This window comes from Gasterosteus aculeatus, chromosome 18 (assembly GCF_964276395.1).
Source record: "Gasterosteus aculeatus chromosome 18, fGasAcu3.hap1.1, whole genome shotgun sequence".
Lineage (NCBI taxonomy): Eukaryota > Metazoa > Chordata > Actinopteri > Perciformes > Gasterosteidae > Gasterosteus > Gasterosteus aculeatus.
The window spans coordinates 11,787,571-11,800,945 of NC_135706.1; the positions used below are offsets into that span (position 1 = coordinate 11,787,571).

At 46.1% G+C, this 13,375-nt stretch overlaps 1 protein-coding gene across 4 annotated transcripts; it reads left to right on the top strand.

Annotated features, from left to right (window-relative positions):
• The first annotated feature begins 4,109 nt into the window (after positions 1–4,109).
• On the top strand, positions 4,110–12,297 carry myb (v-myb avian myeloblastosis viral oncogene homolog). Of its 4 annotated transcripts, none has more exons than XM_040160919.2 (15): positions 4,110–4,312; positions 6,171–6,288; positions 6,527–6,598; positions 6,690–6,782; positions 7,471–7,691; positions 8,102–8,330; positions 8,450–8,518; positions 8,602–8,706; positions 9,086–9,346; positions 9,701–9,807; positions 9,903–10,017; positions 10,118–10,213; positions 10,484–10,582; positions 10,721–10,804; positions 10,901–12,297. In XM_040160919.2, the coding sequence occupies exons 1-15, from the start codon at positions 4,290–4,292 to the stop codon at positions 11,012–11,014; spliced, it is 1,806 nt and encodes a 601-aa protein (XP_040016853.1). In that variant the 5' UTR covers positions 4,110–4,289; the 3' UTR covers positions 11,015–12,297. The 4 variants fall into 4 exon arrangements, with proteins under 4 accessions (XP_040016853.1, XP_040016854.1, XP_077949396.1 ...); XM_040160920.2 differs by having other exon boundaries at positions 10,904–12,297; XM_078093270.1 differs by lacking the exon at positions 4,110–4,312 and adding an exon at positions 4,420–4,528.
• Positions 12,298–13,375: the final 1,078 nt, after the last annotated feature.

A 13,375-nucleotide genomic window follows, 5' to 3' on the forward strand; every position in this document is an offset into this window, starting at 1 on the left:
ACCAAAGCTAGTCAATGTGTAGAAAGATGAACAATGACAGTGGTTAGAAGCATTTTCCTCTCCCCACCTTGAGAAAATGACTTAAAGAGGTCAAGAGAAGTGCACTGAGGGAACATGAGAGACTCTGCCTGCACAAAATACACAAACAACTTTCGATCCCACCTGTGATCTTGGGGCGTGGATGTCTAAAACATTTTTTGTCAAAGGTTACGAGTGACATCATTTTTTCCTGCTATGTTTGTACCGCAAGAAACCTGTCTACCACAACGGGAAAGTAAATCACATGTGTGTGCTTTTGTTGTTTACACGTTTTTCTGTGACTTGTTCTTTGCATTGGTGCGGCCTTTTATGGTCACATGCATGTGTGGTAATCGATACATTTCGTTGTGCTGGTCCTCATCTGCAGTGCCATGTATAACTAAGAAAGAGAGGAAGATGAGAATGTCAGACCTAATTCTGACAGAGGAGACGCAGGTGAAGTATACTCTTCAACATCAGCTCGGGTGAAATTAATTATGAGGTTCTGTGTGTCTCCCTATAGTCTAAAAATAGAGCAGGATAAATAAAGTTGCCTGCTTAGGTAATTGTGAAGCCCTTTTTTACAATAAATAGCTCATATTGCAACAGGCAGTTTGTCAAATAAGCAGCTTTTATGGATAAGTGGGCACGTCATCTATAGCTTACTATCTCTTGTGTTGTTTCACCTTTGCTTAATATTGCGTGTATGTATCAGCGCGTGCGCGTGTGCCTCTAAGTGGGTGGTGGTTTCCCCTCTAAAATTCCACTTCCTGCATTTTGATGTCTTAGTTGCACATCCACATGCCAAAATAAACAACTGCACACACACACACACACACACACACACACACACACACACATTCACACATGTTGCACCCGCACAGACACAGCAGACACAGACATGTTGACTCCACAGGGTTGCACAGGTGACAGAGAGGGAACTCTTCATTTGCATCACTAAAATGTTTCTAGGACACTCAAAAACCAAATGCGGCAAAGAGCACATGACATGTCATGGAAATGGAACATTTTGCACAAGTTAAAAATAATATAAAATTTTAAATGTGTTTCCAGAATGTTTTGCCTCCGTTGTCCCAGTTCATGACCTAAAACCACAAACCTGCTAAACAAAAAAAACATTAAAACCAAAAACAAAATTATTTGTTTTTCTGGTTTATTAAGTCTTTCTGCTTTGTGTTTGTAGGCAGACTTAAAATGATGTCTGTCGTGTAGCAACAAAGCTGGGGTGTTAATTTTCACACCTCTACACAGGATCTGAACATTTGTTTCCTTTGAATATGTTTTCAGGTCAAATCTGTGCCGTCGATGTGGCCACAGAGTTTTGCGGAAAGCCTAAGGAATGAATTGGTGGTGTGCACGTGTGGGACACATCAGATGCATTAAACAGATGGATGGACAGATTATTAGAAGAATGAGCGGATCAGTGGATGGTGAGTGCTTTGTTTAAAAGATTTAGATATTACATTGTCGAACGGACAAATACACGTTATGGTTTCCATCCATCATATCTTGTCTTTAACAATATTATATTCAATTCTGAGATGCACAACATATTTGTTAGCAAGGGAATTGCAGTAGTATTACTATCAAGTGAAAGCAAGAATTGCAAATATAACAAAACAACAGCATGCAAATCCGAAAACAGATTATACCCGGTGTAATTGTAGAAGCTTATGTGCGAGTGGGTGAGGGGGAGAAGTCCGTCCCAAAAGTTGGCAATGTGCATGAGGTAATGCTTTACATAATTTGCCAGGGGCTAAAGGTATCACAAGAAGAGTCTTTCACAAGAACTCATGCCCAGAGAAAATGCAAAACCTACACCTTTGGCTGTCTTTGGCAGGTGGTCCAAACAGCTAAAGTCAAAAAAAGAAACACACGCAAGGTCCTCAAAGTAGCAAAAGTCACATTACAGGGCAAACATTCCAAAACCTGATTAAAAGCAATAGTTATGTGTTCTGAGAAAACCTTTTGATCAATTACTTTGATACGGAATGCATTAATTAAGTAGCACAATCAAATATTCTTCTAAAATGTTCCTGAATAATGTTCGCTATTTTAATGTACTGCAGGAAGATGCTAACGTATAAATCCTCCACATGTTTATATACCCCCATTAACAATTAGTCAACATGTAGGTTTATTTAACTATTCAGCATTACATTCCCTATTTGACTAGGGATCAACCCTTCACCAACGCAGGCCTTTACATGCATTAGACACCCAGACAATTGACAATACCCATGTTTGGCCTTTCAAACACGGGATCTGAAAGCCTGGTGGGATGCTATCTCATGCCTGGGGGGCATCATTAAAAATCATTCAAATGAGCCAACCTGTGCACACAGTGCTTTGCAAGAGGGGTCGACCATCACAATACCTGCCTTTAACCTGTCCAATCGCGCCCATGCAAATGTCCTCAGCATGGAGTCAATGGGTCTCAGGCTTCCTGCTCAAACTACTACAGGGGAATTTGCATACCTCCCTTCCCATAATTTGGTTTCAGATGACAAGATGTAGTTTTTGATATTACCCTGGAGGGAAAAGACACATGTGCACAAAATGTGGGGCGTCTTGTATTGCAATCTTGCACGACATAAGATATATAATAAGGATTTGAATGGATTCGAAGTACCACGGCCTTCAAGGTATAAAATGTCAGAACAATGCTTGTGTACACAGGTGTAGAATTTTATTGGCAATTGCGACCAGGCAACCGTGCAGTATATTACATCTTACATCGGCATCAGTGGGACTTATAGTTAACATGTTTCAATGTTGCATGCTGCTTCTGAACCAAAACAGTTAATCAATACATTTTGTGATTAATAATACACACAAATCATTCTAAGAAATATCTTCCATATTCAGTCAATCTGGATATTTCCCTTCACTGAGCACCGTCCACCTTGTTGCATCAAATAGTAAAATGTGCAGTCCATGTGTGTGTGTGTGTGTGTGTGTGTGTGCAGCCCTTTATCAGGCCACTATTATGATGACCGGCCTGGGACAAAAGGCTAGTCTGGGGTGATGGTAATTATAAGTGACCAGGACAATACGGTCGCGTATGGAGGAACTAGTACAATGAGAAGACACATTTATACAAATACACCCTCCCCAACACACACTCTCAAAGAATTGCTGAGCAAAGACAGGGCAGGCACAGGGAGGGTGAATAACTCAACCAAAACAAGAGGCTCATAAAAGTGACCAGCATTAACACAGTATAATGTATGCAATGGAGCTAAGATTATATTATGGTGCACGTATAGTACTGTATACGTCGCTTTGGTTAAAGGGGACACAGGAAACAACTCGGATGACATAAAAAAACAGATCAAGTCTGCTGTTAAGGAGAATGTTGAGCACAAACGCTCATTTTATGCTTACACGACAAGACCAAGTTATTGACTTTTTTGTTTTGTTTTTATTACTGAGAAACATCTGTATTTCGAAGAAGAGAGCTCATGCAGAAAATATTGCAACTTCAATTTCCCAGGCCGTCGTAACTCACGCCAACTCATTCCGCAATTGTTTACGGCGTCCAGATGTATTAGTTTCCTTCTGCTTTTCAGCAGAAGAGAAGTAACTCGCGAATATTGTTGACAAAAAGCATTTAGCGCGGACGGACGGGCGAAACGCGCCTTTGACAAGTCCACCGTGAAGAGCTGCGGTGCGTTCATGAACACTTCGTAACTTTAGGTGTCCTTTTCAGGTCCCACTGTAAGGCATGGTATGGAGACAGATACAATACAACCCTACTCAATTGGTATAGTATCCAGCCACACTTCGAACTTTTTCATTATTGTTACTCCTGAATTCATCCATTATTTTTAACTCGTGGCGCAGTATCCAGCCACACCTGTATTTTGGAATTTGTATCTTGAAATAAAACGCGGCGGACCAGGAGGTTTAGATGTCTAAAAGTGCTTCCCCCCCGAGCCAACAAGAGAGGCGCAGGTTAACGTGCTTTCTAAAAAAAAAACAACTTTAACAACTCTCACGACTTTCTTAGGTGTCACTTGCATTTCGGACTCTCAGCACGCGGAAGTTCCTACACGTCCCGTTGCGCATGCGCAGTCGGCCGCGTTCAGGAGCGCCAAAGTGACCGGGATAGGGGAGGAGCGGCAGTGAAAGGCTTGCCTGTAGTTTAAATTAATGTCAACGTGCCTCGCCGCCGGGAGAACGAGTCTAGCGCGGATAGCGAAAGTACGTGCTCAGCGCAACCTGCGAGCCGCTCCACACGTTTTAACATGACGCGACGGCCGAGAAACAGGTGAGCCCGAACGCACCGCCAAGTCGCGCGTGTTATAACTTAATAACGCAGGTGCTATTTTCTCTCTCTCGCATGATCCATTCTGTTGGGAGTCAGCGCGAGCTGTTACGGGTGCATGTTATTGACAGGGTGTATGTTTTTTTTTTCTTCTTTCTTTCTGGTTTGAGCACATTTTTGTGTCTGTGAAGCGTTTTGGGTTTTCTTGCCGATTTAAAGGTGAGTATAGTGGTCTGTGTGTCTGGCGCGCTCGTGACAGGTGCGGGTCATCTGGCATGTGCGCTGCTGTCAGTGGGGGGAGAAAGAGATAGAGAGACATGAGGAGGGTGCTGCGGGGTTTATTCTAAATTAATATTTATATTAAATAGATACAAAGTCAAACAGAATGCAGCATGGCGTCTAAACAACTCTGGATTAGCCCGTAGGGAAGGTTTTGAAGAAAAAAAAACATCTTTATATTTCTTTGAGGCATGTGCAATAATTGTTTTTTTTTTATTCAAAACTTTCCCTAAGGGCTAATCCAGAGTTGTTTAGACGCCATGCCGAATTCTTTTTTACACTTGCACAGCGGCTCGAATACTCCGATGTAGCCGGCATGAATAGAGGTGATTTTTTTTAAAGCGGACCCTAAACGCAGCATCTCCTGAAGCGAGGGGCGCTCGCTCTTATTTCGCTGCGCCCGCTACGCGCACCTGTCACGGGGGCCGCCCGGCCTCGCATTTTGTTGTGTTTTGTCCCCCCGTTTCGATGCAGTCCTCGCAAATACAACCCCTCCACTCGCTCGCCGTGTTTTGCACTTTATTGATGGGCACCACATCATTTCAACCCTGCGGTTACTTTCATTGAGTTCGCGTGTGAAGTTGTACTCGTCGTTGTTTCGGTGCGGCTTGTTGGTTGATTCTCATGGTGCAACACACATAAAACGGGGGGGGGGGGGGGGGGAGAAAAAGTTGGCTTCACACAAAGCCACCCCTCTGATAAGATAAGAACAATGGTTATCATCGGGCTGCTTCGTGGGGCGCTTTTCATTTGATTCGTCGTTCTCGATATGAGTGGAGCCTGCTGCGTTCACTGTTGGCCTCTTTGCGTGTGTTTTATTTCTGGTGTGGTCTCATATCGCAAAAAAAAAGAGAGAACGTACATAAAAGACTGCTATGCATACATTTCTGTACGGCAATTTGTGTTAATCATGCATTTGGGTAAATGGTTAGAAAATAAGGAAGATAACCTGCTTTAAAAATCCTCTCGTACAGACACACAGTCACAGTCACACCTCATTGGGGTTCCTGTTCACCTGTTGACACCAAAGTACCTTACCTATCTTGCGTTGCCCATTTCCTACATTCTGATTGGTTAACCAATTGTGTGTGTGTGTGTGTGTGTGTGTGTGTGCGCCCATGTATGACTGTGCTGTACAATGCCACTGCAGGTCTCAACACGCCAGGGTCACGAAATTATGATCGCATAGCCAATCCCAGTATCTGTGGAAACCCAAAACATTAAAACCTGTTCACCCATCTCCCCCTCTCCCTCCCACTTGTTGTTCTTTCTTTCTCTTTCTCTCTCTCTGTCTCTGTCTCTCTCTCTCTCTGTCTCCCTTTTTCTCCCCTTGTGGGTTCTTGGCTAAAAGCCTGCACCCAAACCTTCAAGAACGACTGGTTCTGTCTGTGTTGACACCTGATGAGTTAACGAGTGGGCTGAGTTCTTTATGCACTCTGCAAAGAGATAATTAGGGAGTAGTTTGGAATTAGACAGGTGGTTATTGTGCTAGTATTTAGCTTTTCTATTATTTTACACTGTTCCTTTTCCCACAGACTGCGCCTCCTTTCTTAAATATCCCTTTCTCTCTGTGCGTCTGCAGTGTTTACAGTAGCGAGGAGGATGAGGAGGAGGCCGAGATGTATGACCACGATTATGATGGGTCAATGGTCAAGTCGGGTAAAAGGCACCTTGGCAAAACCCGCTGGACACGAGAAGAGGTACACACACACACACACACACACACACACACACACACACACACACAAACACACTGCAATTGAAAATCCTACTACAAACAACACAGCTGCTGGATAGAAATAGAAATCTCTCCAGGAGGGAACACATCCAATGTACCCGGGGACCTTTTTATAGTTGTCTGGTCCAACCCTATTCACATTGTGTTAATAGCCGCTCGCAGCAGGGACATGCGTCTAACTGCAACGTGCTTTCTTTCAGGATGAGAAGTTAAAGAAACTGGTTGAGCTCCATGGATCAGAAGACTGGAAAGTGATTGCGAGCCTACTGACTGTAAGTCGTGCGGCCTGTGGACACGCGTATATATATATATATATGTCCTCCCCGCAGTGTGAGTGCTAACGCTCTGCTCCCTGACCAACAGAACCGGACAGATGTGCAGTGCCAGCACAGGTGGCAGAAGGTCCTTAACCCAGAGCTCATCAAAGGGCCGTGGACCAAAGAGGAGGACCAGAGGGTAAGAGACAAAAGCCTTTTAGAAAAAAAACCTTTGCATGATGGCGGAGAACAATTGAATAAGGGAAAACACTCACAGGAGACGTGATTGAGCATCATCCAGGGTTAAATGTGCAGCAACGTCTTGGCTGCTGTTGCACAGCTTTTATTTCCCAAAAAGTTTCCGTTACCCAACGAACCCGGTCTCTTAAGAGGCTGTGAGGTATTAGCCGAGCCCCGTCCGTAGGAGTTATATTTCCACGCAGACGCCTGTAATGATCAGCGGAGTGGCTAAGGTTCCGCTGGAAACTCCCTCTGTGCGCACCAGCAGGTGTTCTCAGTCACCTCCGCAGGATAAAGATAAAGACAGCGGGAAGGAGGGAGGAGAAGCTTTCACACAATGTTCAACATTTTTCCGGGTGACTGACTTTTTTCCTGTCATTTTCTCTCCTCTCCATTCCACCCCTCACGCACCCATAATTATTCCATTTTTTTTACTTTGTTATTTTTCGTTCTCTCTACCCCTTCACTTCTCCCTCTCCTGCCTGTTATGGCTACTTCCTCTTTTCTTTTCTCGTGCCCCTCCACTACCATTTACTTCTCTTCCTTTTCAACGCTCTTCCCCCTTCGCCTCTTGTCTTTCCTCTTTCTGTCTCCCCCATACACACAAACACACACATACACACACACACACACACACGCACACACAGGTGATCGAGCTGGTCCAGAAGTATGGAGCCAAGCGCTGGTCGGTGATCGCCAAGCACCTGAAGGGCCGCATCGGCAAGCAATGCCGCGAGCGCTGGCACAACCACCTGAACCCGGAGGTGAAGAAGACGTCGTGGACCGAGGAGGAGGACCGGATTATCTACCAGGCACACGAGAAGCTGGGAAACCGCTGGGCCGAAATCGCCAAGCTGCTCCCCGGCAGGTAAGGTACACGGTGTAGGAGACAGAACAGTGCGGGTGAGGGTGGAGGGGGGAAGGAATCTAGATGAATCACTAGTTGGTTGACTGTGCAATGCTGCGGTTGAGAGGGTGAAATGGACGAAAAAATGAGAAGAGAAGAAACAAAAAAAGGAGAAAAGGGATGAAGCGAGCACGCGGAACACAAAAGAAGAAGAAAGGCGTGAATGCGGAAAGTATTTCGGTTGTTTTGAAAGACGGGAGTACAGAAGGATTGGTAGGAAATAAGTTTAAAGAGAGGCTCAGGGTCAAACAAATAGGACAAAGGCAATGAGGGACCGCGTTGATAACGCTACCAAGAAACACCGGAGCTCCAGAACGACTTTCGCCTCTTGTTGCGTTGCGAGTTACTTACGCGCCGCTTGTGGCCTCCAGGACGGACAACGCCATCAAGAACCACTGGAACTCCACCATGAGGCGGAAGGTGGAGCAGGAGGGCTACCTGCAGTGCCAGGCCAAGAACGGCAACTCCTCGCACTCCGTCGGCCACGGCTACGTCAAGACCAACAACCACCACATGGGTTACCCGCACCACTCGCCGAGCCACGCGCAGCCGCCCCCCCTGTCGCCGCTCAACTACGCCTACATCTCCGACGCGCACAGAGTGAGTTGGGCCGCCAAGGGGGGAGGAAAAAATAACGCGGGAAAAGCGGAATTATCCCGCTTAGTTCTTTCTGGCTGCAGGCGGCTCATTGATTTCCATGTTTCCGATTGGCTCCACAGGTGCCGTTCCCCATGGCCCTGCATCTGAACATGCTCAACATTCCCCAGCACGGGGCCGCTGCTATACAGGTAAAAACCGGCGCGCGGACGCGGCGCAGTTCCCATCCCTGTAGCCAGGCGACGGGACTAAATTGTGCCCCCCTCCCCCGCAGAGACACTATGGTGAGGAGGACCCTGAGAAGGAGCAGAGGGTGAAGGAGATCGAACTGCTGCTCATGTCGACAGAAGATGAGCTGAGAGGCCAGCCGTCACTACCAGTAAGTTGCGGGCGAGCTGCTGCAGGGTGACAGCACGATTTATGTGCGTGATTGTTTGACCCCGGCTTAACGGAAGGTGGTTGGATGTGTGCGGAGGAAACATCTGGGGGGTCTGTGATGAAATAGGACCGCCGTCGCCATTTCAGTGCGCGCGCATGACCCCTTGTGCAACTCCCCGCTCAACACTTCTTTACATAAAAGTTTCTTCTTCTCTTTTTCCTCATTTGTTCAATTCTTCTACACCTCTTACCTAATAGTCACGCTGGCACATTCTTTTTCTTTTCTTTTTTAATTGAGTTTCTTAAACGTTTTCAAATGATCATACTTTGATTATTCTTTATTAATAGCCCTCTCTCCTTATATCCCTTTTCTCCCACAGATGAATTTGTCCTATCCCAGCTGGGCGAGCCAGAGCTCTCCGTCCAACAGCTCCGAGGGCGTAATGTTACTGCCTCATCACCAGGCCCCCGCCCTGCCCCTGGACCAGAGCTGCCTACCGGAGGAGAGCGCCTCCGCGGCGCGCGCCCACGCCACCCGGAGGAGCAGCAGCAGCAGCAGCAGCGGTGACGGCGGCAGTCATCACGGCAGCCCGACGTTCTCAAATGCCATGCCAGAGTTCATGGAATGTGTCATCGACTCGGTGAGCATCTGCTTTTGCTTTAGATTTAGAAAGGGGCAGGTATATAACGTAGACAAGTCGGGGGCTTTGAGCCGTATTTTTCTGCCCTTGCCCGTGAGCCCTTGGATAGGAGCGTTCTCGGAACAGACAGGGTCAGAAAGCTTCCGTTTCCCACCCCTCACGGGTAGTTAAAGTAGCTGCGTGTGATCAGAATCCATCCAACGATCAACCGTATATGCTGTGCTTTTGCCTTTCCTCGCCATTTATGTAGTTTGCAGAGTTTCCAAGTCCAGAATGGCGCTTCTTTAGAAACAAACCTACCTTTAGAAGCAACTTTTAGTTGATTTGTTTTCCTCCCCTTTCTTTGTTTCACAGTTTCTCAACCAGTCAATGAGCCCGGAACACTCCGACAACGACGGCTCGCCTGTGGACTCGAAGCCTCTGATCAACCACACCATCCGGCACTTGAAAGAGGAGGACATGTACGTCGCTTTCTCTCAAATGTATCCAACCATGCGGACTGCGGTAAACAACGTTGTTGACAAACAGCCGTCTCTCTCTTTACCCCCACCCTCAGGTTCCGAACTCCCAACATTCGCCGTTCGATCCAGGAGTCGTCTCCTTGCACGCCGACGCCGTTCCGGTCAGCTGTGGCCATGCAGGAGGCCAAGTATGGACCCGACAAACTGCTGGTGAGAAACACAAAGAGAGGCCGGGATCGTGTCTTTCTACCTCCCGCTGGGCTCACTTCAGTGTCCTGATGTCTCACCGGGGGATTTCTGCCTTTTCCAGAACTCCCATTTGGAGCAACAGATGGTCAAATCCATCAAGCAGGAGCCGATGGACTGCGCGATTGAGCAGCCTCCTCTGAAGAAGATAAAACAAGAGGTACTTTATGCTTCTACACCCAAAGTGTGCCTTAAGCGATGAATGCATCTGGCTCGTGCATTGTCAAGTGACGTGGGAACAAATTTGTTTTAGTGAGGTAATTATCTCCCTCCGCCTTTTTTCCTTTTTACAGTTATGTTTAAAAAAACAAGGCATGCACTTTTATGTTTTGTGTTGAGAAGGCAAAAGGAAAAAAGTGGAATTTACTTTAGTCAAGAGAGTCGAGGTGACTCTCTGTTGATATTAACCGCGATGTGTTGTGGGTTGTAGGTGGAGACCCCGTGTGAGAGGAGCCCGTGTATGCAGTGGGAAGGACCGGACCTCCACACGCAGCTCTTCTCCCCAAACGGCGCCGCGCAGGAAGTACCCGTAAGCTCACGTTTTGACCTCGCGGCTTCCATGTTTTGTGACGCCGTCCTCGATAACTCACAAATAATCTCCGAAACCGTAGTTTCGAACTTCCGTTGAGATGTTCTTTTTTTCTTTTTTTTTACGTTGCTCACTCAGGACCTGCTAACCGGCTCACTATTGAGCGAAGACGGGCACAAAAACTACCACCTCCCTCGCCGAGGCACGGGCAGCCCGCCGCAGGTGCGTAAAGGCTTCTCGCCATGCCGCCGTGTGAAGTTCTGTGAATGTGTGAAACCGGGGGAAGCTCACCGTCCCGCTTTTCTTTCCGCCAACCAGCAGCTCGGCTCCTGGGAGCAGGCGACCTGCGGGAAAACCGAGGAGCACGCCTTGGCCGCGGAGCAGAGCCGCAAGTACATCAGCACTTACTCCACGAGGACGCTGGTCATGTAGCTGCGGCGCCTCGCTGCGGCGGGAGAGGGGGGAGAGGGGGGAGGGGAGGGGGGGGATGATCGACGGCGCGGATTACACATTTGTGGTACAACAGTTGGGAGAGGCTCTATGCCGTCGGTGTTTTTACACTCACACTTGTTGGATTTCAACCAACCAAAGACTAAACAAGTTTTTTTAATTTTATTTTATTATTATTTTTCAGAATTCTTCTACCTATAATTTGCTATGGTTTCTGTCGTACGTCTTATCTCGTTTGGTCTCGTCATGTTGTTATTATCAATGTTGTATTATAAATGGGGAAACGGTGGATATATAATTTGCATCGGGCTTGTTGAGTTTTTAATTCTGAATTTTGATATTAATATAAAGAACAAGTTGATTAATTTATTTCTTTTGTTTTCATAATGTTGTTGTTTTTTTCAATTGGCCAATGGATCAGTGTTGTAAGTTAAGTATTTAAGCCCTATTAGCATTATCATAAATCCAAAGGCATATTAATGAACTTTAAAACTGACCTCTTTATTTCAGTCGTGAAACGTTTCTGTTTATTTTTTCTTTGCTAAACGGGCTTCAATGTGTCTACTGTTTATTTCAAGTGTTTGGTCTGTGCCACCTCATGTAAACACTTAACTACTGAACAAGAGCAGCCGCGTCTGTCCCGGCATCGTTATTCGACTTACAGTGCCATACAGAGCGATGGCGCTTTACACAACGGAAGGGGCCAGCCTTATTAGTATTACCTGACGACCACATTGGCACCTTTTGTTTCATACCAATTGATTTTCATTTCAACCTTTTCAGTTTTCATTCACTTCTGGCCTTCTCAGTAAAAAAAATCAATGGAAAAAAACGTTAACTTCAAGCATATATATATATTTCTACATTTGAGATAATTATCGTAATTGAGCTTGTATGTTTGAAACCACGAGCTTCACCCAGTAAGCATGAGGCCGAGTTGCACTTGAAACTTACTCTCCAGAAAAGGCGAGGGCACTAAACACGGATATTTTATACGATGGTACAAACCAATCCCAATCAAAACTTTTGTATGGCTTTTTGTATTCAAACATTTCTTTGGATAGTTTTTGTATATTTGTATAATGCTTCTTCAATCAGCATTGCAGTAGCCCACGTCAAACACTTAGCAGACAATCTTTTTGTACGCCTTGTTTTATACTAGCTTTTGAGCTAAAATGATTTTATAAAAGCATTTGTACATGCCAAGTTTTCATGTTTTTATACTTTTGTATACTGCCTAGTAAATAAAGTGTGTTTTTATTACAGCTTGCATTCAGTGTCATTTTTGGAATATCATGTGAAAGAAAATGACTCACTAAAAGGAAACGGATTCAGTTTAAAATTTAAAAGCGGTTCCTCAAAGACGGTAAACATTTGTGCTATTTCACTGAAGTACAATCAGCCCGAAGTTGTTGCAAACAGGACTGCGAAGGTACGCTGTTCCGTAAAGTGAATTTGCTCTCTGGAGTTTATGCAAATTTGGTTCAAATCTTTTGTAATGAAATAATCCGACCTAATCTTCCCCCCCCACACACACACACACAATCCTAGTGAAACAAAGGTTTACTGTCATAAATTTATTCCGAGCACACGATAAACATTCCCTCCATCTGCCAATTACTGAGTGAGTGTGGAGTTTATCATCCAGCAAAAGGCAATAAGCAAATGAACCCAACTGTTGGCTCTTTTTCCGTGGATCAAACACGTGCAACGTTCCAGAAACACAAAGGGAACGTTTTATCCGGTGAATAGGCGCTCGTACAATAACTGTGCGAAACACCTCATGGTTCTCCGACAACACACAAAATCACACACGTGCGCACTTCGCATTCGGTCTCCTGAGTGCACTTGTTTTCCTTTGAGGCCGTGGAAGCCAAGGGGCCCGGATTCTGACCGGGGGCTATATTTACACCCGCGGCCCTCGCCTCCAGCCCCGCGCACCTGCACCCCCGCCTCGCCCCGATCCACCACAGGGCCCTCAGATATAGATTCCCATCTCAAGTAGAAGTCTCAGAGGGATACGCAGACAGAAATGACATTCATCTCCACGGACACACGGCTAACGGGAACTTTGGCATTAAAGGCCGGACCCGACAGAAACGCGCTTGATGAGGCCTTAAGGGAACATTAACTAATGCACAAGTAATGATGTGAATAGACGGCGAGGAGACTGTGGTGGGGGTTTGACCGGCTTTTTGAAATCTACAAGGTTCTCTGCCTGCAATTGTAGCTGTGTAGTGTGTGTGTGTGTGTGTGTGTGTGTGTGTGTGTGTGTGTGTGTGTGTGTGTGTGTGTGTGTGTGTGTGTGTGTGAGAGAGAGAGAGTGGGTGGGGCGGGGGGTGT

Excerpts from the sequence above, each read along its gene's own strand:
- myb (XM_040160919.2), top strand. The coding sequence starts at position 4,290 with ATGACGCGACGGCCGAGAAACAG. Across the intron at positions 6,599-6,689 it reads TGATTGCGAGCCTACTGACT|AACCGGACAGATGTGCAGTG; the intron begins GTAAGTCGTGCG and ends CCTGACCAACAG. Across the intron at positions 10,583-10,720 it reads GCGCCGCGCAGGAAGTACCC|GACCTGCTAACCGGCTCACT; the intron begins GTAAGCTCACGT and ends TTGCTCACTCAG.